Source organism: Dermochelys coriacea, chromosome 1, assembly GCF_009764565.3.
Source record: "Dermochelys coriacea isolate rDerCor1 chromosome 1, rDerCor1.pri.v4, whole genome shotgun sequence".
In the NCBI taxonomy this organism is placed as follows: domain Eukaryota; kingdom Metazoa; phylum Chordata; order Testudines; family Dermochelyidae; genus Dermochelys; species Dermochelys coriacea.
This window is the reverse complement of record NC_050068.2, coordinates 160,499,738-160,526,076: the sequence shown is the minus strand read 5'-3', so window position 1 is coordinate 160,526,076 and position 26,339 is coordinate 160,499,738. Positions and strand designations below refer to the sequence as shown.

The window sequence follows — 26,339 nt, the reverse complement described above, 5'->3', positions numbered from 1 at the left end:
GTACTTAAAAGTTTGATCTACATATTTCAGCCATTTCCCTTCCCCACAAGCGATTTTGAGGAATGGGGTGGGGGGGGGGGAGATAAATAAAAAAGAACTTATGGAAAAAGACATGGAATAGTCTAAAACTAGCCTAATATCCAGATTCGGAGATTTTAAAGTGAAAACAAAATTTCCTTCTTCCACTTTCCTCCTCTCAAAACCAGTTTTAATGGAAACTAAATCAGACCCTTAACCGTAATTGAATACCTGTACCATTATATCAATTCCACCCTTAAAAGCATATGAAAAATGATAGTGTCCTACAATAATAAAATAAGACTATGCTCAGATACTATGGTAACAGGGGCCATATAAGAAAATATCAAGATTAGTATTACCACTTGCACGAAACAAACGATTTTGGAAATAGATAAGAGGATGAAAGGCTTTTAATTCTTTTTCACATACCATTATCAGGAATTGGCTCCATGTCCCATGGGCTAAGCTTTTCAATTTCACCGTTGTCCCATCTGTTTAAACAACAAGGAAATTAACAAAAAAGTTAAATTATGTTCATATATGTTCGTATAAGTGTTTCCCTCCAAACAAATTTAAGGAATCTTTCCTTTGATTTTAAGCATAATGAAATTTGCAGTACAAATATATAGGAAGGACAGAGCAAACCAAGCCCTCTTAGAAGCAAAGCTACTGCAAACATAGTTTGGTTTAAAAGCTTAAAATTACAATAGCGCTCCTACTCCAGGCAATGCTTAATTGATCTCCTACTATAGTAATGGGAACACAAAGAAAGTGTGTAACTTACAGACCAAGAACATTTCAAACAAAGTAAGTCAAAAGCACTCACCAATCTGACGCTTATGTCAGAAAATTTCACAAGGTATTTAAAAGTAAATAGAAGCAAGCACCCAGGAAATATTGGAAGGTTTGAAGGAAAATTTGCGACAGCTTTGCTGAATAGTCAAAATTCTGACTCAGCAAAGCCAAAAGCAATCAATCAGTTTAGCTACTTTTAAAAAATTTACATAGCACCATAAATTTACACAGCACTTTACAAACAGATCATATATGTGCTGCTACAAAGAGTTTATATAGTCTAAATAAGACAACCAACAAGATCTCATGTACTAGTACACAAGAAGGACAGTGCAAATATTCCTGTCAATGGAGAAGGATTGTTTTAAGAAATGGAAAATACAGAGGGATTTGGAGGAAGGTAGACCAAGAAATGGGGTGTTTGGTGGAGCACAAAGACTGTTGCGGTCATGGGGAGCAGCATGCTAATAGGCACAAAGTAAAGGGAAAAGAAGAAATAAAGTGATAGGATTGGAGGCAAAAAGGAGAAGGAGGAAGCAATAGTTAGTCTGGTTCACATTTAATAGTATATTCACTTGATAACTGAATATGAGAGACTGATTTAAATTCCTGCAGATTGTATAGATTTTTTTTTATGCTTTGAGTAGCAATGAAATAGCTAACAATGTTGATATTTAAATTACCATAGTTAGGTGTTCTAGCCAACACCTATTTAGCTGATCCGGGCAATCTACACTTCTCAGAATTATTTTAAGCTGTCTGCAAACTCAAGCAGACATCACTGTTCAGTTTGCACTCCGTTTGCTGTTTGAAGGTTTACTTTGCAACCATAGAAGCTATAGGTTTCAGAGTAGCAGCCGTGTTAGTCTGAATTTGCAAAAAGAAAAGGAGTACTTGTGGCACCTTAGAGACTAACAAATTTATTTGAGCATAAGCTTTCGTGAGCTACAGCTCACTTCATCACTTCAGCTGTAGCTCACGGAAGCTTATGCTCAAATAAATTTGTTAGTATAGAAGCTATAGACCTCTTAGGGCTTGCTTACTCAGTTTTTGTACCAATTTAATTATATTGGTTTAGAAACCCCTAGTATGGATGCAATTATACCAGTGCACAAGTACATTTATCAGTATAACATATTTCAGTATAAGCTCTTTATATATCAGTGTTATATTGGTTTAAAAACCAATGCCAGTAAAACAATACAGTTAAATTGGTACGAAAACTGTTTAGACCAGCCTCTGGGAAAAACACTGTACTTATAGAACTTTCACCTGTTTTACATTTATGTAAATAATATGGAACTTGTGATATTTATGAATACTGTATGCTGGTTTGGTTATTGGGATGGTGTTTACTTTATGAATTTCTATTTTAAAAACTCAGCACTGTCTGGATTCAAGCATGAAGGGGAAGAATGGCTCAACACAACCACCTATCACTTATAATTTAAGGGACAATGCCAAAGCTACTAGTTTTGGTGACTGACTGTCCAGTCTACAAAATTGGATTTAACCAAGAATGACAGGCCCTGCAAACAAAAGGGAACAAAATTCAACAAGTGTTAAAAGGATCTCGGGGGGGGGGGGAGAGGGAGGAAGGAAGGAGATATCAGACAGATGCAGGAGCCAGTCAGGGCTTTCTGGACAAGCCATGTGTATCTAGGTCTGCATCATGGAATAGTAGGACTTCAGGTAAGGTAGACATGCATGTTTTAATATCCTTTAGAGAAAAAAGTTTTGCTCTGACTGCTAAAGAAACAACACTTTGTTTTAATACGGTTGTTTGGTCACAAGCTCCTGAAGGGAAGAATCACAGATTCTCAAACCCAGCAACACCTGTAGTTAGCAATCTTTGATACAAAGGGTATTGTAACTAGCTCCTGGTCTAAGAATGGGAAAATTGCAAAATTCCACCCCAAACACAGGTAAAGACACAAGGCTAAACACCTGAGCAGGGCATACTCAGAGATCACAAACGGACAGAGGAGCAGCTTACCCTATAACTGTAATGGTTTAACTGATTTAGTTAAATTGCTACAAAGTTAAGTTGGTATAAACCAGATGTAAACAGATTTTAAAAAGCGTACACTTGTAGGAGTTTGCACAAGTTTAAAACTGTCTTTTACATCTATTTAATTAAACTGAAGCAAGTTCCTTAGCTTCCCAGATTCCGAACACAAGATCCCATGTCCAAAAAAACCTGCTATTAACTTGCCAAGCTACCATGAACTGGTCCAATTCATCCTATGGTGGTCTACAGAGGACAAGTATAATCACACAGCAATTTCAGCCATTTTGATATTGCTGCATTTCTCCTCTGCTATTAGCCTTTTGCAAGTAAGTGGTGTTTCAAAGGCCCATAAAGAAATATAGGTAATTGCGGATCTATGGTGCAGATAGATATCATGGACCCTGCATTCTATGCTCTGGCATCTTTAATGGATTGAAGGGTACACTAACCATATGTCAAATGATGGTGCTGTTGTGAGGCCCCACTAATTATTTGTGCATTATACATCGGTTGATACTATTGGCTACTAATCTGGTGTTTAGTGAAAGCAAAAGAGTAGCCTGTGGGCAGAGCTGGGGACAGAACCACCATTTCTCTGAACATTTTGACCCATTATATCAATAATTTAGCTGCAATTTAGCTGCTGACTGATAGCAGAAAGAACAGGAAGTTTATAGGAGCTGAAATAGCATGCAAAGATGATTAAATAAAAGGACAGCACTGCTGACAGAGCAGGAAATTTCCGTTATGGATAGAAGCAGAGGCTGCTTTTGAGTAGAAGAGGTGACAGAAGATTTTTGTATGTAATGTGCATGCGCGCGCACGCGTGCGCAACCCTCCCCTCCCCGCATAGCTAATTAACATGCATGCAGCTAGGTAAAGCAGAGCTTCCCAAACTTTACAATGTAGTAAGCTAGCACATATATTACAGATTTAACATGGTTGTAGCATGGAGAGGGATGACAGAAATGAAGGCCGACAGCTGTAGATTCTTCTCACATATGTTGCAAATGTCACTAAATGAGAGCCCAAAAAGCAGCTCCATACACTTGTCCTTCCCAAGAACAAAAACTATTGCAATGATAAAGGAGGTTGACTAGAACATGACAAACATATTTTGGATTTTAAACTACAAGGGAATAGATATTAAAATTAAATACTTTGAGATGTACTTTGCTTCCAAAAATATTTTTATTTCCATATCTGCCACTCAGTGGGCTTGCACACTGCATACATTTTACATATTAAAATTAAATTTAAGAATATATGAGCATATCTTAGTCAATTTTGTTCTCGATCCAATATTTGAATATTAATACATATAAAGCTGGCAAGATCTGGACAGAACAAATACAGAAACTAAACATTTCCATGCCCCAGTACAAACCCACAAATATTAAAATCCAAAATCAATCATTTCCATTGTGTTAGTTTGCACTACTGATGCTGTGTGGTGGTTTTTGTTTTTTGTTGGTGTTTTTTTTTTTTAAAAGGCATCTTCCTTGGCTGATCCATGGAGAAGATTTGGTAACCTATAATATACAAGATATTACAGAAAATAGGAAGTTCTTCTTTCACAAACATAGAATACAATTTGTGTTTAGTAAGTTATGTTCATTAAGTTATTATTCATGAAAAAGTTACTGCATTTTGGTAATACATTCAAGACAGTTTGCTAATGGAGCTTTAGGTTTTCAACCAACAATCTTTTGTGCATTCTTACACCTCCTGCCCATTAATATAAGCCATGATTTATACTGTGTAAACATACATTTTAAAAGCCTCTGTACTTACTTAACACTATAACACTGAAAGTGACTATCTGGATACTGTGGCTGATATGGCTCTTGACCCAACACTGTTCCAAACCACCAAGCATCATCAATAATGGATCTGAATCTATCAGCTGTAAGAGAAAGAAACGTTTCCCCACTCATACATATTCTGGTAACCAAAAGTTTTTAATTATGCTTTTTTGTGAGGATGGAATTACTGGGGAGGAAACTATTGAATAGACTCAGACTTTAAGGTTAGAAGGGACCATCATGAACATCTAGTCTGACCTCCAATAGTATATTTTGGTTTAAAATTATAAGTATCTACTTCAAAAAACAGACACTAGATAAAAGAAAAATAACCTTTACACAAAGTAATGTACATTATCATTCACAGTAAGCTCTAAAATCCAAACATATACAAGTATGCAAACAACGAGATGTTAATATATGTTTCAGTGTGGAAGGCAAGCATCAATAAAGGTGCTGAGTATTCTATAATATATAAAAACTTGTATGACTTCAACCACAATGAGGCAAAAGGCCTGAAAAAACAGATGAGTTAACACTATAAATTGAAGGCCAGACCTTGGCTCTCGCATACCAAAGCGTTTAGGAGGCAATGAACTCCATTTCATAGTCCAGGTCTTTCCATCAATATCTAATTCCAGCATGTTCAGATCTCTAGAAACTGTTTGCAAAAGGGTCTCAGCTGACCTCAAGTGCAACAGTAGAGCATCTGATGGTAGAGAGCTGTTGGAAGTCTCAGATAGTCAGGACACAAGCCACACAGCGCCTTTAAAATCAACGTCAACACAATGTATTTTACATAAAACATTCTCAGAAGCTAGCCACAATGGAAAATTTTTGTATTCTAAAACCATATTGCCAGACACTTGGAAGGTGAAGACTTACAAGCTTGCCAATTCCTCTGTCGTGCTTCATCATAAAACTGACGCAATACAAGGAAGTCAATGACATCTGGCATATCATGGTATCTAGATAAAAAATAAAATTAGCTTTTATTTGTGTCTCATATTATATTATGCTATGTTGCGTAGAGGAAAAAAGCTAAGGAATGCCTCTTAAAAAAATATGCTTTCAGCAGAGAAACACATACTTGAGAGAAAATGATTTGTCTGCAAGTTTTCCAGTGGCATGGTCTATGAAGGCAAGCTTCAGGCAACATAGTGTAGGAGGACCAACTTCATATCGTATCCCAACAATTTTTACCAATTCTTGATCCTGTAACAAAAATGAAAGCAACAAATTCCATTAAGTTTCAGCCCTACACTAGAGAGACAATCTCTAGTTTAGTTTTATTATACAAAATATCTGAATAGTTTTAGCACTCAAAAGCAAATATTGTTAAATACTGTATATGAGGTTTTATTGGGAGACAGCCAAATCCTTACAGAGTCTGTATTCTTTTTAAAATCAAGATTTATGTTTTTATTGCAGTGAAGTCCAGGCCTCCCATGGGCAATTTTGACCGTTTCTTTGCTGACTGAAGAAAGCTTTCTTCCTCCTTTACGCTGGTAGGAAAACATTAATGGGAAGTTGCATAGCTAAGTCCTCACTAGTTATATTTATACAAAGAATTTAAAATGCTAATGTAAACCGTTAAACATATATTACCAGTATTGAACATGTAACAACTTCAATATATTCTTACCCTAAGGACCATTTTTCTCCATGGCTCCTTGTGGGGGTTTAGTTCATAAATATTATTTTTTTTGACTGCTTCAATATAAGCTTCATGACCTTGTCGAAAATATATTACCTGTAAAAATAAAAATTCACCGAAATTATTTACTTGAAACATTAAAGTACATATTTTTCTGTTTTTAGTGCCAGTTGCTATGTTAACTTTTAGATAATCTAAAATTTTATAGCACTGTTTGATAAAAGCTCTCACCTCATCACCCATTTGGGGAACAAAAGGAGATTTTCGAAGTGCGGTGTCAGTTATCCAAACAGGAGGATGGTAGTCATAACACACATCTTCGTTTACTGGCTGTGTGAGAGTACTATTCTGCACATTCTGATAAACAGGACAGTTATACATTAGAATTATGTTCTTGGTGCAGTGTCATGAAAACTTGCCCTCCAAGAATTTCTTCTAAAGTCTACACAAAGTTAATATCATGAAACAATCAATTAAGCTCTATCCAGGACCTTAAGACCAAAAATCTCCTAAAGCCCACATTTTGGTACTCAAGTTTGGTATTCTGTTTCTTCCTATATTTGCAGTTCTTCCATTGTCATCATTAAGTATGTCAGCCATAAAGTATTCTACTCCCAATAAACTTGTAGGGCACGGTTCTCTCAGAGCTGCATGGTAGTTCTTAACATGACTGTCAAAAGACTTGTCTAATTTTTGACACTACTATTCTAATGTACACTGTCTGGCAACTACTACAGAGATAGAGATATATAGATAGAGATATAGATCTCATTTTATTAAACAAAAGACCTTCAGACTATTTAAATGTGCACCAAGAATAACTTAAAGCAAAGAAATTCCAAGTTATTATACATCTGCCACTTCAAAACTAATATTCAAAATCTAAGGTGATTATATAATCAAAATAATTCTTTGAGAAAAACACACTTAATTACATATAGCTCATCATACATTTTATATTGTATGATGACATACATTTGAAAGGCACTCTGTTTTGCCACCAGTCCCCTGGCTACAAGAGTTGCAGAATTACCTGAAGCGCTTAAAGATTCTAGTTCTCCACATTATTACAGAATGCTATTTTCCACCACTTTAGAATTTATCAAGGAATTCAGGGTAAAATTCCCCCCCTGTACAGAGGCCAGAACAAGGCCTATAAACCATTTAATGCTTGTGCTGTTTTGAAGACTTAAGTTATTTAAATGAATGATTATTTACACCCCTTTGGTGATGGCGCTGAGGTTCTAACCAGTTATTTTCTTTAATTTATTTTAAAAGTTCTCTCACCCCTAATCATCAGTATGGTGAACCATCTAATGTTTGACTAGGAGAATGTGACTTCACTTTGGATGCAGAATTTGCCCTGGTTATTCTAGGCCTATTGAATTACTACGCTGCATTTTATGTAAGGCATAGCTTGACAAGATTCAGAAAGTGAAGCTGGTGCAGAATGTAATCACTTCTCTATTAAGCAGTACATCATGCAGACAGCACATTACATCAGTTCTTATCTGCCTTTACTGGCTGTGAATAAGTTTCCAGAGTTTAAAGTGTTGGTTTTAAACAATAAAGCTTTAAATGGTTTGGGAACTGGTTACCAAGGAAGACATCTGCCCTCAAATGTAATACTATGACAACTGTAATCAGTGGAGATGCCAGAGTTGGAGTCCCCTCAATTTAAAATAAAGACATTTTGTAGAAGAACCAAAATTCCATAGTCACAGCTCTCCCAAATCCAGATTTCCTGCCTTCTAGGCATCTGACTTTTCGAATGGGCACTGAGAAACAGGGGCAGGCTTATAAGAGTGGATCAGCTGGATATGGAGAGGTTTGTGTTGAGGATATTAAATGGCAGTTCAATTAATTTGTCTTTTGGTGGTTTTCTGAATTTTAAAACAGTTTTTGATACAAAAACATCTGAAATGTTCTAAAATCTAAACAAAAAAACCCTTAAGTATCTACATTCCTTGCTTTTGTATTCAAAGATGCTATAAAAGTGGTAATGGGTAAGAAAAACCATGCATTTGGACCCTATAAGAGTGAGGAAGCTTTAGTTACTTGTTGTAAAGCAAAGTCCATAAAGTTTAATTAGACGATGTAATGTTGCGGGGGGGGGGGGGGGGGGTTGAAGAGGGGAAGGCGCAACCATAGTTAGTAATATCACAAACACCTCTGCCTATTATGGAGGTAACGTATACAAACTCCATAAATTTCCGGGTGTAAGATTTAAAACATAAAAAGATATCGAGCAAGAATTAAGTGAACAGAAGGAACTAACTGTATAATACCTCTTCCTGCTTTTTTGGTTTGGGTTTTTTCCTTCTTTTTCTTCTCCTCTTTGGAGGAGAAGATTTCTCTGCTGATACTTCATCTTCTGAAGTACTACAATATCTGATAGCTTTGCGTCGAGATGTTCGTACAGGAGGCTTGAGATTTATCCCTGCATCAGCTATCCAGTCAGAATATCTACTTGAAGAGTCACTGTTCATGGGGAAAATAATGGAAACAAATGGAATTTAGATATTCAAACAGCTGACAACTAGTTAAGAATGTTAAAAGAATTATAACAATATTTGTAGGTGTAATAAAATTCTTTTCACTGTCCTGATCTTCAGTGGTTTTGGAGGTTGTCAGGAGTAGTAGAGGAAGGTTTAATTGCTGCGATACATTTCAAAAGAATTTCTAATTCCTTCACTTTGGCTAGTATTTTAACTTATGGCACTAATTCTTCAGTCACTAGCATGCAACTATGACATTTTTGTCCTTATAGAAATTCTGTACAACATTTAATGTGTTCCTTTACTGTATTTCAGAAGCAGGATTCCAATAAATAGGAATATCCTGCCTACTCACAGGCAACAGAAGATACATACTTTCAGACATCTCTATTTCATTGAGGGTTTAAAAAACAAAAGCTTTCCTTTTCTAAAAGCCATTCTAACCATAGCTTATTATTGTTAGACAGGATTCCAACAAAAACAGCTTTAACTTGGCATGGACAGTCATCCCTGAGGATGAGAACAGTTTTGAAAAAATTGTGTTTGATTTAACAAACTGAGAATCAGAATATGCCACACTAAATATATATACTATATATGCATATATTTATATGCAAATTTTTATTCAGCTTATAGGCACAGACTAAGATATGCAGTGCACACTGTGTGCAGCTAATTAAGTGCATGCTTTTGAAGACAAGTCTGCTGATATAAAAACATTTATAATTGTTAAACTATGGATTTCACCACGGCTTAGAAATCAGGCCAATTTAGAAGTTTGGATTAGTGGTTTTAATAGTAAAAAGAAAAATATGATGCAGCCGTGTATTCCAAGAAGATCCGTGTGCACACTGGAGCCAGAGACTTGCCTGGCAATACCCGTAGGAGGGGTGGCACTTGTGCCTCATGCCTGTAGCCCCTTTCTTGGCTATCTGACGCAGCACCGTTCTGACCCCCGCTCAGTTCCTTTACACCGAAAGCCCAGGAAAAGACTCCAATGCAGAAGGTATGGAGGGTGGGTCATGGAATACAAGTCCGCCTCACATCTCAAAGAACCATAGTTACAGCAAGTAACTTTCTTCTTCTTCTTCAAAGAGATGCAGACACGTATTCCAAGTAGGTGACTAGGAAGTAGTACCTTCATCCAGAGGCGGAGCTCAGTCTACCAGAACAAGGATCGCAGGACTGCTCTTCCAACATTGTCCACTCTGGAAGAAATGGTCATCGCGTAAAGGTCCGTAAATGTATGCATGGACGATCATGTGGCTGCCCTACGATGTCCAATAAGGACATGTCATTTTGGAATGTCACTGATGTTGCCTGTCTGATCGAATGTCCCCACACCAGCTTTGGAGGCGTAGCCAATGCTATCTCATATGCAGTCTTAATGCAAGACAGCCATCTAGAGATGATCTGCTCAGAGACAGCTTGTCCTTTCATGTGGTCGGTACATGATACAAACAGGCAAGGCGAAGCCCGAAACTGTTCAGTCCTGTTCAGGTGGAAGGACAGACAGCATCAAGGATATGGATATGGAGGCGTTGTTCCTATGTGAAAGAATGCAGCTTAGGGAAAAATATATCGCTTGGTACAAATGAAACTGAGACCACCTTGGATACAAACTTTGGGAGTGGCTGAAGCGTAACCATGTCCCTGAAGAACTGTATGTAAGGAGGCCCAGCCATCAGGGCCTGCAACTAAAGCCCTCCTGACAGAGATAATGGCAATCGAGAATGCAGTTTTCTGACACAGATCAGGCAGCAGACAGGAAGCAAGGGGCTCGAATGGAGGCCCCATTAGAGCGGCTAAAACAGTGTTCAGGTCTCAGAAGGGATCTAGTTCTCAGACTAGAGGATGCAGGTGGAGAAGCCCTTTCAGAGATTGTGTCACCTTGGCATAGGAGAAAACCAATTTCCCTTGGAAAGGTGGATGAAACACAGATATTGCTGCTGAGTGCTAAGCCCAATTCCTGATAGTGTAACAGGTACTCCAAGATGTCCTGGATGGAAGCCTCTGCTGGATGAGTCCCCATGGGCCAAGTACCACAAGGAAAACCTCTTCCATTTCGCCAAGTAGGATGTTCTAGTAGAAAGCATCCTACTATTAAGTAGGACCTGTTGGATGGCCTCCCAGCAACACCAGTCTTCTTCATTTAGCCATGCAGCAGCCACGCCATAAGGTGCAAGGAGCTGATCACTGAATGCAGAGTAGACGTAGTCCTTTGTGAGGAGGTTGGGAAAGAGAGGAAGCACCATGGGAGGCTGAACCAACAGATCGAAGAGATCTGAGAACCAGTGCTGCCTCAGTCATGCCAGGACAACGATTCAATTCACCTTCAGCTTAGAGATGACCCAGGGAAGGACTGGGATAGGAGGGGATGCATACAGCAGAGAAGACATCCAGCTGCAGTGGAAAGCATCAGAGAGGGAGGCCAGGATGAGTCCCTCTCAAGAGAATAGGCAACACTTTGTTTTCCCTCATCACAAAGAGGTCAGTTGTGGGAACGCCCCATGTTGTGATCATCATCTGAAGGACTTCTGTCCTTAGGGACCACTCATGGTTGGGAAGAAAATCCTGCTGTGATGATCGGCAAGACAGTTCTTGACCCCTGGTAAGTGATGTCTTTTCTATACAGACCTGCCACATGTTGATCTCCTCCAGGTAGAATGATCTGGAGTGAGCTCCCCCTTATCTGCTCATATAGTACATAGTACTGTCCTTAAGTATGTGACCACTGAATGCCTGATCTGGTCCTGGAAGGCATAACATACATTGTGGATAGCCCAAAGCTCCAACACACTGATACGGAGTAAGGCCTCCTGTTCCGACCATAGATCCTGCAACTGCAGCGAGTCCAGATGTGCTCCCCAGCCCAAAAGGGATGTGACAGTAACCAATGACTTGGTCAGAGAAGGCTGAGAGAAGGGGACCTCTTGCCCACATTACATGGAGATTCCTACCAGAGCAAGGACTGCAGGACTGACAGAGGAAGGCAAACCAACCTGCCTAGGGAATGCAGGGCAGGGCAGTAAACCCTCCTGAGCCACATCTGAAGAGAATGAAGAGATGACCTGGTAAGGTGGACTATGTGCGGACATGTGGCCCAACAGGCTCAGGCACACGTGGACGTTTGTTATTGCAAACTGAGGACAGCTGGTGAATCGTCTGAAAGAAGTTGGTTGGCAGAAACACCCTTAGCCTCGTGGAATCTAACAGGGCCCCAATGAACTATTTGCTGAGTGGAAGTGGAGGTCAACTTCATGGTGTTTAGATTGAGACCCAAATGGTTGAGTAAGCATAGTGTGGTGTCAGTGTGAGGAAAAACCTCCTCTCTGAAGCTGCCTTCAGCAACCAGTCATCAAGATAGGGGAAGATGTGGATTTCCTTCCTCCTGAGATACACCATGACCACTGCCATGCATTTGGTGAAAACCCAGAGGGCAGAAGGAAGCCCAGACAGGAGAACTGTGTACTGAAAGCGGCAGTATCCTACCATTAAGCGAAGATACTTCCTGTAACTTGGCAGAATGGCCACATGGAAGTAGGCAAAGTCTGCAAAGTCCACAGCAGTGAACCAGTCATTCTGAGACAAAGCAGGGAGGATAACTGATAGAGTGACCACGCAGAACTTCACATGCTTGATTAATTTGTTGAGTTCATGGAGATCAAGGATAGGCCTCATCCCATTCTCACAGAACCTCCTCCACCACTGCCAATGCTACCAGAGAGCAGACATGCTTGAAGAACAGCATCTCGTGAGAGGGGATCCTAAAGAGAGATGGAGACGGGGTGTGGAGACTGGATGGCGTAATCTGATCTGACAGTGTGTAGGACACAGTGGTCAGACATTATCGAGACCTAGGCATTGTAAAAGCAGGACAGCCTGTCTCCAAAGGAATGGGTGGACAATAAGGGAGGAAGAACAACAACTGGCACAGGGCTTTAGACCAACAAGTCAAAATGAGTGCTTAGCAGATGTCGAAGGAGGGTGTGAAGAGCAACCAGGCCCCGAGCTCGAGTGCTTCCCCTTGTGAGACTTATCCCTCCTCCTGGGGTAGGCTTACTGTCTTGGGGGGGAAGGGGTGCTGTGGCCTGTACGGCTGCTGTTGCTGCGCCCTGTAACAGTGTCTCTGCACAGGTAGCATATATACCCCCAACGACCTTACAGTATCCCATGAATCCTTAAAGGAATGCAGGATTTCATCAGTCTTGTCCAAAAACAAGGTCTTATTGAACAGCAAGTCCTCAATAGTTTGCTGGACATACAGTGTAATTCCTGAGTTCTGGAGCCAGGAAGACCTCCTCATAGTAATTTTCTGAGGCCATCGCCCTGACAAAGTGTCCGTCACATGAAGAGCAGATTGCATAGACTTTTGCGACTAAGCAGCCCTCGGCAACAACACACCCAAAATTCATCCGGGAAGCCTTGGGCAACTGCTCCTTAAATTTGGCCATAGCTGACCAATTTAGGAAGTCATATTTGGCCAGCAGGACTTGCTGGCTCGCGATCCTCATCTGCAGTGATAATGAGATGTACATCTTCCTGCCTGGAAGATCTAGGCACTTTTGAGTTTCTGTCCTTGGAGGACGACGACTTGAATCTGCTCTGCTGAGTTCTGTCATTCACTGCTGTGACCACCAGGGAGTTCAGAGCCAGATGGGAATAAAACCCCTTGTATCCCTGTATCGGCACAAAATAGTTCTTCTCCAACCACTTGGCCATCGGCAATACCGAGGAGTGCCTCATTAATAGAGAGGGTCACTCTCCCAGGGACAGAGGACTGGAAAATGTCCACGAGTTTATGGGTATTCTCCTGGAGAAACTCCACCCGAATACCCAGCGACAAGGCCACCTGATATAATAGGTCCTGGTATGCCCTGAAGTCCTCTGGGTGGAAGGGGAGGATGAACCAGGCAAAACCGTACCATCCAGGGACAAGGATGAGGCTGCTGACTGGACTATGAGCAGATCCTGCTCCTGGTGCAGCGTCTCTGGATGAGGAAATTCTGGCTGCTCCACGGGATAGGAAACTGCAGGCATCTGGACTTGTGGCTGGTCCGCAGCCCCTAATGCTGCATCAGCAGGGGATCTTGCTTTGACTTTGACAACAAGACAGACCTCCAGGAGCAAGGGGCTTGTCACTGGGCCCAAGGTGGCCACTGGCATGGGTAAGGAATTGGTGACCAGTAGGCACCAGGCCTTGAGGTGCATGCCAACTTTGGTAGCAGTACTGGTCCACCAGTGGCTTCCAGATTTCTTCAGGTGACGTGGAGTGGGAGGGCGAGAAACCTGACTCTGAAGCATAGGAGTCCCAAGACTTAGGAGATGTGGGAGGGGAGATTCCAATGGGCGATCGGACTCATCTGTAGCCCAGTACAAGGTCAAGATAGGCGCCCCCAATGTAGTCTGCAACACTAGTGCTGAAAAGACTGATGCAGCAGGCAAGGTCAGTCTTGTGCAAATAACAGTATTGGAGCACCCAGGTGCGTTGACATCCAGGGTGGCGACAGCTTCTGTCATAAAAATAAAGGGAAGGGTAAACACCTTTAAAATCCCTCCTGGCTAGAGGAAAAACACTTTCACCTGTAAAGGGTTAAGAAGCTAGGATAACCTCGCTGGCACCTGACCACAATGACCGACGAGGAGACAAGATACTTTCAAAGCTGGAGGGAGGAAGAAACAAAGGGTCTGTGTCTGAGTGATGCTTTTGCCGGGGACAGAACAGGAATGGAGTCTTAGAACTTAGTAAGTAATCTAGCTAGATATGCGTTAGATTACGATTTCTTTAAATGGCTGAGAAAATTAAGCTGTGCTGAATAGAATGGATATTCCTGTCTGTGTCTTCTTGTAACTTAAGGTTTTGCCTAGAGGGATTCTCTATGTTTTGAATCAAATTACCCTGTAAGGTATTTACCATCCTGATTTTACAAAGGTGATTCTTTACACCTTTTCTTATATTAAAATTCTTCTTGTAAGAAATTTAATGCTTTTTTCATTGTTCTTAAGATCCAAGGGTTTGGGTCTGTGGTCACCTGTGCAAATTGGTGAGCATTTTTATCAAGCCTTCCCAGGCGGGGTGGAGGGGTTGCAAGGTTTTGGTGAGGATTTTGGGGGAAAAGACGTTTCCAAACAATGCTTTCCCAGTAAACCCAGTCAAATGTTTGGTGGTGGCAGTGGAAGTCCAAGGGCAAAGCGTGAAATAGTTTGTACCTTGGGGAAGTTTTAACCTAAGCTGGTAAAAGTAAGCTGGTAAGTAAGTTAGGAGGTTTTCATGCAGGTCCCCCCATCTGTACCCTAGAGTTCAGAGTGGGGAAGGAACCTTGACAGCTTCCATGGAACCATCTGTGGTGTTGATTGTGTCGGTGCAGAGGATGGACTCAGTACTAAAGACCCTTGTACTGTCTCTGGTACCATGTCCATACCAAGCCCCAGAATGAGTACTTTGTGGTTCAGTGCCACGACTTCAGCGGCACACTCCAACTGAAGGGCCATCATGGGTGTCAGCCCTGAAGTCTTGAACCAGCAACGAGGACAGTACCAAAAGAAAGTAATTCTGGCACGGCCTGGTATGTCAACACCACTGAGACTGTCAGTACCAGCACTGTTCTCATCGTTACCAGCCTCAACAGATGTCTGAGCCAAACTTGATGGTACGAGGTGTCTGCTGTCCCCTCCCCTCTACAGATGGTGTGTCAGAAGCTTCAGTACTGGGTCAGGCTCATGGACTGCTCAAGCAGGTGCTATTTAAGGCAAAGGTCCCGTGCCATGTAAGTCCTCTTTTTGAATGATCTGCAGATCAAACAGCGCTCCTTAAGATGGGCTTCGCCAAGGCAGAGCAAGTACCACATGTAGGGGTCACTATTAGGAATCGCCACTCCCCACAAAGGACAATGCTTGAACCCAGGTGAGGGCATCACTGGGGAGCACTGCCACTATCACTGTGCTATATATTGTAACTTTTAATTAACTCTACTATTAATTATATACAGTAAAAAGCTAATTGCGAGAAGCGAGAACCACACAGAGCTCCAACTTCAGCTGACAAGCTGGGAGTAGGAAACAGAGTGGCCAGGGCGGCGCTACATCATAAAGCCAAGGGACGGGCTAAAAGCATGAGCGCTGCCATTTTACCAGGAATATACGGATGCATCTACTCAAAGAACTTAATGTTGGTAAACTCTGGGATCACTAAGTCTTCTGCACTGGCACAGAAACATGTACATAGCTTAAAATAGCCATTAGCCAAATCACATCTATAAATTCTTAAAGGACACAGTTATATGACGTTAAAAGGTGAAACTTGCCTGTGCTTTCCTTGTTTATTAGCCCTACTACTCGGGACATCTTCCAACTTTTTCCTTTACAAGCCTATGAAATTAAATGTAAAGGACTCTCTATTCACAGATCCTTAATGTGCACTGAAGACTCACATCAGGAAACAAAAATTCTGCATTTCTCATATTAAAACAATATATGTCACCGCACATTCTTACATTCACAAACTGTATTTGAGAAAGTGTAGTATCAAACTACTTAACTTTTGTATTTGCTGATTTCTAAGTACTTAATTTATCTTATGCACTTCTTATGATAAATTGGAGAACTGGCCTGAATTCAACAAGATGAAATTCAAAACAAGACAAATGCAAAGTACTTCACTTAGGAAGGATAAAATCAAATGCACAACTACAAAATGGGGAATAACTGGCTTGGTGGTAATACTGCTGAAGAGGATCTGGAGCCTATAGTGAATCACAATCTGAATACGAGTCAATGTGATGCAGTTGTGAAAAACGTTAATATTCTGGGGTGTATTAAGAGTATGTTGTATGCAAGTCAGGGGAGGTATATTGTCCCACTCTATTTGGCACTGGTGAGGTCTCAGCTGGAGTACAGTATCCATACTTTTGGAAAGATGTAGACAAACTGGAGAGAGTCCAGAGGAAAGCAACAAAAATAAGTAGTTTAAAAAACCCCTGAGCTATGGGGAAAGGTTAAAAAAACTGGCCATGTTTAATTTTGAGAAGACCGGGGGGAGGGGGGGGGGAGAGAAGAGATGGATGGACAGACACGACCTGATAACAGTCTTTAAATATTTAATGGCTGTTATACAGAGGACTGATCAATTGTTCTCTATGACCAATGAAGTTAGGACAAGTAGTAATGGGCTTAATCTACAGCAAGAGAGATTAGGTTAGATATTAGGAACAATTTTCTAACTATAAGGGTCAATAACTCTGGAATAGATTTCCAAGGGAGGCTGTGGAATCCCCTAAAACCAGAGGTTTTAAAGAACAGATTGGACAAACACCTGTCTGGATGGTAGAGGTTTACTTGGTTCTGGCTCAGTGCAGGGGGCTGGACTTGACTTCGAGATCCCTTCCAGTCCTAAATTTCTATGACTGATAATAAAAGTCACTGTGATAATCCAAACATCAACTTTTTAACTTTAACGTTGCCTTAACAAGATATTTGTATTTGGCATGCACAAAATGTGACTTCACTTTTAAAAAAAAAAAACATCTAAGTAAGAGTAAAGTGAATATTGGTGAGGTTTTTTGTTTAACTCACACACAGGTCCCCTGACTGACCAACTTCCTTGATTGCTGGTAAAAAGCCCCTAATCCCAGGGCTTTTTCAAAGAATGGATTTCTTCAAGTAGCCTAATCATGCTAGAACTTTATATGGGAGATTTTAATCTACATTTGTGCTAGACATTCAAAAACAAAATTTGACAACATTCAGAAGAAACTTAAGTGAGAAAGTGGAAATATTTTACCTAGAACTGTTACTGTTGCTTTTCTTGTCACTTTTCCATTCTTCCTCCTCATCAGAAGAATCCAAACCTTCACTTTCTTCTGCTTCCTGGATTTAAAAAAAAAAGTTTAGTTGACTATCAATCCTAATTTTTTTTTTTTGCAGTGCATATTTTAAGTTCATCGTTTTAAACACTAAGATCTCCTTAGTACGTTAAAAAAATATTATTAAAAATAGTGAAGTTCTTTAATTTCTATTTGAGCTGACTTTCCTCAACAATAATACAAATTAGCACTGCACATTAAGTTATTCAACATGGGTAGACTATACAGAAACACAGGGGCCATAAGAACTGTTACAGCTGTTTCCAAGGATATAACAGCCCCCCTCCCAGTGGTAGCCTCCCTGTTTTGCTAAGGAATAATGTAGAATTCTTTGACTGCACACACTTTGCAAGATTTTAATACTTATTCTGAAATATAATTTATAATATCTTAGACTCTTGATGTCCTCATGAAGTCAATGTACCACAGAACTTGGCTCACTTAGCATGCAAAAGAAGGATTTAACGTGATAGAGGAAGGGGATTCACAAATGAAAAAATACCATGCCCCTCCTCCCCATAAAAACAGAAGAATTCTAGCTTCTCTAAATTTGTTTTCCTTAAATATTTCTAAATTTGTTTTCCTTAAATATTTCATACAAGATGGGCATGGTGATTCTGTAGATTTTCAGCATATTGATTGGCCTTGTATTCAATAATTTTTGAAGTAAATCAGTGTATATTTATATACAAAATGGATTACATAGAACGTAAAATATCCCCCAATATACTGCAGAAGTTTTAACATTTCCTGCAGTTTTTGCCCATGTGAATTTCAGATTCCTAGGAGCAATAGCTCATTGTGAATTTAAGGACTGCTTTTTTTTTTTCTTCAATAGACCTAGTAACTGGGTATCAGCATGAGGGCTGTCAGAGCTGGTCATGACTCAGGTTATATCCTACAGCATACTGCACAAAGCATAAGTTAAAAGAAAATTGTTAAGGTTGCATAGTTGAACTCAAGGTTAAGAAATGCCAGAATTAAGGTTGCCTGTGCATTCAACTGCCTTAACCATGATACTGTCCTCTACTCCTGCAACCCTGTCTCATTCACTATGCACTTTTTGACTTGCAATAGATGAAGCAGGGTTCCTACAGACAACAGTGTCTTCACTACACGACCCTGATTTAACCCTATAGCATAGCTACCAGTCTCTCCCCCTGGCTTCAACTACCATATTTCCCAGCCCCAGTTCTTCAATCCCCAAGTCTGACTCTTATTCCCTCTGCATTTGAAGGGAAACACCGAGAGGCACAAGAGAGTCTCACTGCATTCTGTTCCTGTGCCCACCACCACCGCAGTCAAGAGCAGCGCTTATAGGGAAACTCCTGCTCAACCCCTGCCCAACACAGACAGAATCTTTGGAGAATTTAGCTGCCAAATTCACTACTGAGCCTATGCTAACGTACTTTTTTTCCCCAAAGAATTATAAATTTGGACAGTTTTTCCACAGAACAAAAGACATCTGAAACTAGGGTGTAGCCAATGCCAAATTTCAAATCCCTACTACAAAAGCATAAAGGCACTAGAGCTTCTCAATGAAACAATTGTAAGGGTGTTTAAAAAAAAAACAGAAAAAATGTTTTTTTTTTTGTTTTTTTTAAAACAAATCTCGTTCTTGGAAATGGGTAAGCTATTTTTGCTGAAATTTTCAGAAGTGTTCAACCTGAGGCAGATGACTGGCATGGAAAATAGCAGCCTAAACAGACAGTTTGGCACAGTATTTTTAAACAACTGAAAGCAAGGTCTTATAATGGAAATGTTGGGCAACCTAGAGCACTGATAATATCCGTAGACAGTTAGCATATTTAAGAAATATTTGTTTTTGTAAAAACAGGGATGCATGCATTTTCTGCAACAGAAATCTGACATTTTATGAAACTTTCACAATACTTTCCACTAACTCCAGGTACTAAATTAAAGAATTTGGAAAAGCACTTACCTGGTTTATAAAGCCAAAACAGTCATCCCTTTCTTCATCAGATGAATCAAGTTGTTCTGTGTTATTCCGTGTTCGATAACTTGGATATTTACGCCTATGCAGTCTACGCTTGGATTGTATCAGTGAAGCTTCAGAGTCACTCTAATACATACAGAAGTAAAAAGTAAGGCATTACAGATAAAGATACAATGCTGAATTAATGCAATCCAATTTTTGCATAAATAGATAAAAAGTTAAATACAGCTTTACAATATGAAAGTAAACTTAATTGTATAGACTTGTAACAAATATTGTGAACATACAAAAATGCAAAGAGTATCTATTCTTGAAGAGCTGAGGTCTACAAGCTATTCAGAGTTCCCACTTTTTGCTTAAATGTACTGTAAATGCTTACAGTAGTGTCAAAATCATAACTCCTAATGCTGTAAGTTTTTAAAAAAGATGAAAACTAATTATAGTGAATTATAGGTGTGTAGTGAAACTAATTATTTACATAAACAGGACTCCTAGTTTATTCTGTAGTTAGACTATCTTCTGTGGAATTGAGCAGTTTGTGAAATTAAAGAAAAAATGTCATATGAGAAGATACCTTTCTTTATAGTTGTGTTGATTGTAAGGCAAAAACTAGAGAGTTGTTTTAAATATAAAAATAAGCTGTTATTTTGACAACAGATTAAAACAAGAATTATAGCTCTTCTGAATTTGTGAGAAAGGCAGGCCACTTTCAAGGTTCAATTTTTTAAGAAGCTGTAATAAATTAATAGTGGTTATTTTACAACCTAACAACTTGTTGCAAATCCATCATTTCACTTACTGTTAGTAGCATACCAATTTGAAATCTACTCAATTAAAAAGTTAACTAGCTTATTATTCTGAATTAATTTCTATAAACTCTGAAAATATCATCTCGGAGGATTACCACTATGTTTACACTCATCAGTACTGTAGGTGACTGGGAAAACTGCCCTATAAAATCTTGAATCCTTTAATACAATAATAGCAGCATGAAGTCCAATCCAGGCCCTCTCGACTGTCAGACAAGCTGCCAACCGAGTTCCACTCAGTTCCATGGATGGAGGAAGGTGAAACTCCCAGGAAAAAAAAAAGGGGGGGGCAATTCAAGGGAGTCACCATTAAATAAAAAAATTACCAGAAAAATGGGGCACTGGGGTCTGGGAGAATCCTGCAAGATGGTATCTTCAGAGACATTTGTAGGTATTTTTTCAACTCGTGGCTCTCATGCAGAAGTTAAGAGCTCATCATTCACTGTATCTGTTTCATACCTTTTCTGAGAACTGAAATGTCTTCCTTTTCCTCTCTGTTACATAGAGCTCTCTCTCCTCCTCTCCTTTTGCAATACGGTACTCCTCCTGTTTTCTACAAGAGATTTTTGAAACTTGTCAAAACAAAAGTAAAATCACAATTCTGAAAGTAAATTGGGTAGTTGCAGGTTTGTCTTCTTAATAATACTTTATATGCCGACACTGGACCTAGCAAAATCGACAGTTTAAATGTCCAAATTTTAACCTCTCTTGGAATCGTTATAACATGAAGAAATTCTATGGTTTCTAAATATTTAGCGTTTTTATATAGCTATCAATTCATAAAGAAAAAAAACTCTCCTCACACATTGGCAGACATGGTTGATAAGAAGGATTTACAAGAGGATTTTTCTCCCAAATTCACCACCTTGTAGGATGAAAACTCCCCACTCCATTTTAAATCTATGGTCCCATTAGTAGAAGTAGGTCCAAATATATGGATAGATCACCTCCCTTACACACCTTTTTGGTCCCATCTACACTACTAAAATCATGCTAACAGGCACCATGTACAGTGATAGGCATCAAGAACATATTTTCTGTTTACAAAGGAACAGGTTTCTAGATTTTTCTTTTAAACATGCTGGCCAAGTAAAGTAGATTCAACCAATCTTAGCTGATACATGTAACACTAGAGGGTTTGCTTCTCTTCCTCCCACAACCACCAGGCTTTGCAAGCAGGTGATGACGACAACAGGAGTTCCTCCTCTTTCCCTTTTGCAGACACCTGACTCTGAGGCTGGGCTGAAGGAAAAAGCTTTTAATAGCCCCTTGGCTACAAGGGCTGCTGTTCCTTATCCTCAGCAAAAATAATGCTACTCCTCTTCCTCCTAGGCATTTAATGCTCCTGTATGAAAGCAACAGCCAGATGTCTTCAAGAACCTTCTTCTGCCTCCTGTTCAGGCAGTGATCCTCCTGTATTGCTGATGGACAGCAACTCGTACCAGGAGAAGAGTTGCTCAGGAGCCCCCAAAATATTTTTTTTTTTTAAATCTTTCCAAGTTAGTGAATGTTACCTTACAACCCTCACTCTTCTGGAAAATGGGGAGCATTCAGTGAACCTAACTACCCCTTCAATTCTTTTGGAACACGCTTCATTGTTTGCAGTAAATCCTCTTACACGTTCAAGTTATTTTCCAACTAGTTAGTTCTCCCTTCACCCTTATTTCGCACGCTTTTTCCAACTTAGTTTTGAACGCAACTGAAATTAACATTTAATAATTTCAATTTGCACAGGAGTATATTTTGAGTGTAGGCCCGATAGCACTGAATACAGGAGAACATTAAGGTATTAAACATGTGGAGTAATATTGATAGAAAAATCATATGTTTTTTTAAAAAAAGAGATGTCCTTCCTATGAGCCAGCTAGATTTTCACGCACCTGAATAAATGCAGTGGTATTTCTGGTACAACTACTCTTCGTTTCCAAGCTTGAAGGTCTCGCTCTGTGGCAATTTGACTTCGTGGAGCATTCTGATGCATTTGACGTACACCTTCCACTTGCCCACTGCGACGCAGACCAATATTTGGGGGGGATTGGATGTCTAAACTTGGCCTTCTAAAACCTAAAAAAAAAAATGGAGAGTAGAAAATCCTCTGCCACCAGACAGCTTTGGTGTCTAGTTTGCCCCAATTGTCTGACTGTAAATTAAAAATTAACATTCTCCAACGAAAGAAAGCTCACAGGAAACATTAACAGGTTTCAGAGTAGCAGCCGTGTTAGTCTGTATTCGCAAAAAGAAAAGGAGTACTTGTGGCACCTTAGAGACTAACAAATTTATTAGAGCATAAGCTTTCGTGAGCTACGCTCACTTCATCGGATGCATTTGGTGGAAAAAACATAGGGGAGATTGATATACACACACACACAGAGAACATGAAACAATGGGTTTATCATACACACTGTAAGGAGAGTGATCACTTAAGATAAGCCATCACCAGCAGTGGGGGGGGGGGGAAGGAGGAAAACCTTTCATGGTGACAAGCAAGGTAGGCTAATTCCAGCAGTTAACAAGAATATCAGAGGAACAGTCGGGGGTGGGGTGGGAGGGAGAAATACCATGGGGAAATAGTTTTACTTTGTGTAATGACTCATCCATTCCCAGTCTCTATTCAAGCCTAAGTTAATTGTATCCAGTTTGCAAATTAATTCCAATTCAGCAGTCTCTCGTTGGAGTCTGTTTTTGAAGCTTTTTTGTTGAAGTATAGCCACTCTTAGGTCTGTGATCAAGTGACCAGAGAGATTGAAGTGTTCTCCAACTGGTTTTTGAATGTTATAATTCTTGACGTCTGATTTGTGTCCATTCATTCTTTTACGTAGAGACTGTCCAATTTGGCCAATGTACATGGCAGAGGGGCATTGCTAGCACATGATGGCATATATCACATTGGTAGATGCGCAGGTGAACGAGCCTCTGATAGTGTGGCTGATGTGATTAGGCCCTATGATGGTGTCCCCTGAATAGATATGTGGACAGAGTTGGCAACGGGCTTTGTTGCAAGGATAGGTTCCTGGGTTAGTGGGTCTGTTGTGTGGTGTGTGGTTGCTGGTGAGTATTTGCTTCAGATTGGGGGGCTGTCTGTAAGCAAGGACTGGCCTGTCTCCCAAGATCTGTGAGAGTGATGGGTCAAACTGTGTGAATGGATTGCCTTCTCTGATGATAAATAAATTCGGGATTTCAAGCTGTTTTAAAAATCTTTATTACTTCCACTGCTACTTTCAAACCCCAGTGAAAGACACAGTATGAAAAATGTTTTGAGTTTTTCCTGCTGATTTTGCACCAACAGCTAGCTACCTAAATACTATTCCCCGCATGACACTTATATAGTCATAGGTATATACATATTGAACAGAACCATGTTCATTTTAAATCCACTTGAAGTCCACAAGGTAAAGAAAGGGAGAAGAAACCATTACTCAATGAAAAGACATTTTTGCAAACTTTAGAAAAATACAAGTAAAAAGTGAGTTTCAAGAACTCTTGAAATATTAACAGTACTCTACATATATCCTTAAATATTTAGCTGCCTGCAATCAAAACCAATGCTTTTTGTATGTTTAAGGTTGTATATACCAAAAACTGGAGATTCAACATTTTTAGATCCATCTACGGAAGTACCTGGAGGCATTTTAGCCCAAAAGGCACAGCCAAAAATCCCAGTTTTATAGGGCATCTTGATTCCAGATGGTAACAGATAGACTAGAACCTATGTGGACTATTTCATACTCAAAAGTAGCACAAAACTCTTCAGATGAAGTGATTTCCCCCTCCCCACACCTAAACCAATATTTATCAGTAGTTACTGACCTCTTCTAGGTGTTCCTTCTCCATTTTGTAGTCCATTTGGAACAACTTCTTGATCTGATCCAGTTCTTTGGTCTTGCTGTTGCTGTAATTGTCTTATCATGCCATCAAGAATGTTGGGTTCCAGACTTTGTTCATCCTGGTCAACAGTTTGCTGGCCTATCACTTGCTCAACAACCTCTCCATCACCTGGCAAATTTAATGCCAACAAGCAAAATGGTTAACTGCCATCAAACTAAAGTTGGCTGTGCTGATCACCTTCACAGCACCCCTTAACAATTAAGCTTGTCTAAAATTGAGTACTTGAGGATAATTCTGAAACAATGTGGATAATCACCCACAAGTTATTTATATTACTTCATATTTTAAAAAGGACATTTCCCTAACCTAAAATGAACAGAAATAATTCATGTTTTAAAAAATATATATGCCCTGCAACTGCTGCAACCCAAATATGGTATCAGAAAATGAAATTAACCAAAAAGCCTCCATAAAAATGTGACAGACTATTTTCACCGTTTACTCTTTGCATTTCTTGGTTTGGAGAAACAGCATAAAAGCAAATTAGATTAAGAAACTCTGTTTCAATCATTTTAAGATGTTATCCATACCACAGGCAAGGATTTTTTTTTTTGGGCAATATTTAATATGACGTGTCTCTCAAACTTCTTTACCGATTCTTGCATACCCATGCTATGGTTGCATACAGCCAGGAAGTCAGTTATAAACTAAAAGACACTAGAAGGACGAAATCTTTTGTTCCAAAGAACTCTCACTTTTTCAATTTGAGCTAAACCACAACCTTCATTACCTGCCAGTGCATTAGTGATTATATCCTCTTTGTAAACCAGCAACTAGAAGGTAAAACTATAGCAAATACGCTTGATCAGACAATATTACATCCAGAAGATATTTGTGGTACAAGACAACTACATAAATCTCAGGTAAAATATAAAAATAGCTTTGAAGTAAATGTAGAACATTAATCTTTTCCTATTCAAAAGAACTGTAATGGTTCTAAAACCTAGTCAGACACAGACAGATCCTGAAGTTAAAACTACTATTTTTACTTGTTGCTATATATCCCAGTTGAGGAATCAAATGTTCGTCTGCACAGTTCTCTCTTCCTGGTACTAATCTCTGGTATTTTGTTGGATGAGGGTTTCCATCCACATCTACTAAAAACGGAGGTGGCATGAGATGAGGAGCCTGTTGTGTCTGCTCATCTAGGACATAATTGTTAGCGTCTCGAATCAATGGTCGGTAGTCAGTGTGGAAGAACATCTGATCAGGAATCTGAAAAGAAATGAAGCTTGCATATTGTCAACTTGAAAAAACAATATGTTCAAGAACTTGCATATAGAAGAAAATTATACTAAGTTTACCTCCTATTGCAACTATCGGTATAGAGACCAAGTTCTCAAAAGGAAAAAAGCCACACAAAGATCCTATGCCATCCTAGATTTGTGTTGCTCTGACGATATATCCCTCACAAAAGAAAGGAATTTTGATAGGCAAGCAGTTAAAAGTACTCAGTATGGAGGTCTTTGAGAGGATAATACATTGAAAGTTCTGCAATCCTATATTAAATAAAATTGCTGTTTAACCCTGAAAAGTAACTATAAAACCGCATTTCAAATTTACATTTTTAATTTAACATTTAGCAAACATTTGCTTTGTTTCCATTTAAACATATGGTTTTCCAACCGCTAACCTACAAATTTGCTATGGGATCTCAAAGTCAGGTTGGGTTCTTTCTTCATCAAGAGTTAACATTCTGCAATCAAAATTAAGCCTTCAGTTACATCCAAGCAACTGCACTGAAGGAAAGTGGGGGTGCAAAAATGTCAAAGAAGTAACAGAACTTTTATTACTGATGGTAATAAAATAAAAAGAAGAAGAAATGAACCACTTTTCAATTTTTGATCCCAAGTTGAATAGGTAGGATAGTTAGGAAAAAACCCTCAAATGATAAATGTTGAACTAGAATGGTCATTTTTTACAGAATTTTTGTTTGTTGTTTTACAGTAGACTGGCACTTCATACATTCTTGTAAGAAAAATTACTGCTTATTAAGAAAAGCAAAAAACAAAAAAGTCAAGATAGTAAATACATATATCC

General features: G+C 39.4%; 1 protein-coding gene across 5 annotated transcripts in view; it reads right to left on the bottom strand.

The window, feature by feature from the left end:
* The window catches only part of BRWD1 (bromodomain and WD repeat domain containing 1), a 110,310-nt gene that overhangs the window by 48,352 nt on the left and 35,619 nt on the right, over nucleotides 1-26,339 (bottom strand). For 4 of the 5 annotated variants that reach the window (XM_043507236.1, XM_043507232.1, XM_043507230.1 and 1 more), the window contains exons 17-29: nucleotides 25,289-25,514; nucleotides 24,222-24,407; nucleotides 22,295-22,478; nucleotides 20,874-20,967; nucleotides 19,591-19,731; nucleotides 17,567-17,652; nucleotides 8,578-8,770; nucleotides 6,521-6,646; nucleotides 6,278-6,385; nucleotides 5,723-5,847; nucleotides 5,518-5,600; nucleotides 4,622-4,733; nucleotides 451-512 (exon numbers count right to left, since the gene is read on the bottom strand). In XM_043507236.1, the coding sequence (XP_043363171.1) occupies nucleotides 451-512; nucleotides 4,622-4,733; nucleotides 5,518-5,600; nucleotides 5,723-5,847; nucleotides 6,278-6,385; nucleotides 6,521-6,646; nucleotides 8,578-8,770; nucleotides 17,567-17,652; nucleotides 19,591-19,731; nucleotides 20,874-20,967; nucleotides 22,295-22,478; nucleotides 24,222-24,407; nucleotides 25,289-25,514 (1,726 nt within the window). Of the gene's footprint in view, nucleotides 1-450; nucleotides 513-3,974; nucleotides 4,360-4,621; nucleotides 4,734-5,517; nucleotides 5,601-5,722; nucleotides 5,848-6,277; nucleotides 6,386-6,520; nucleotides 6,647-8,577; nucleotides 8,771-17,566; nucleotides 17,653-19,590; nucleotides 19,732-20,873; nucleotides 20,968-22,294; nucleotides 22,479-24,221; nucleotides 24,408-25,288; nucleotides 25,515-26,339 lie in introns of those variants that run through there. The other variant, XM_038387136.2, reaches the window with a different exon arrangement.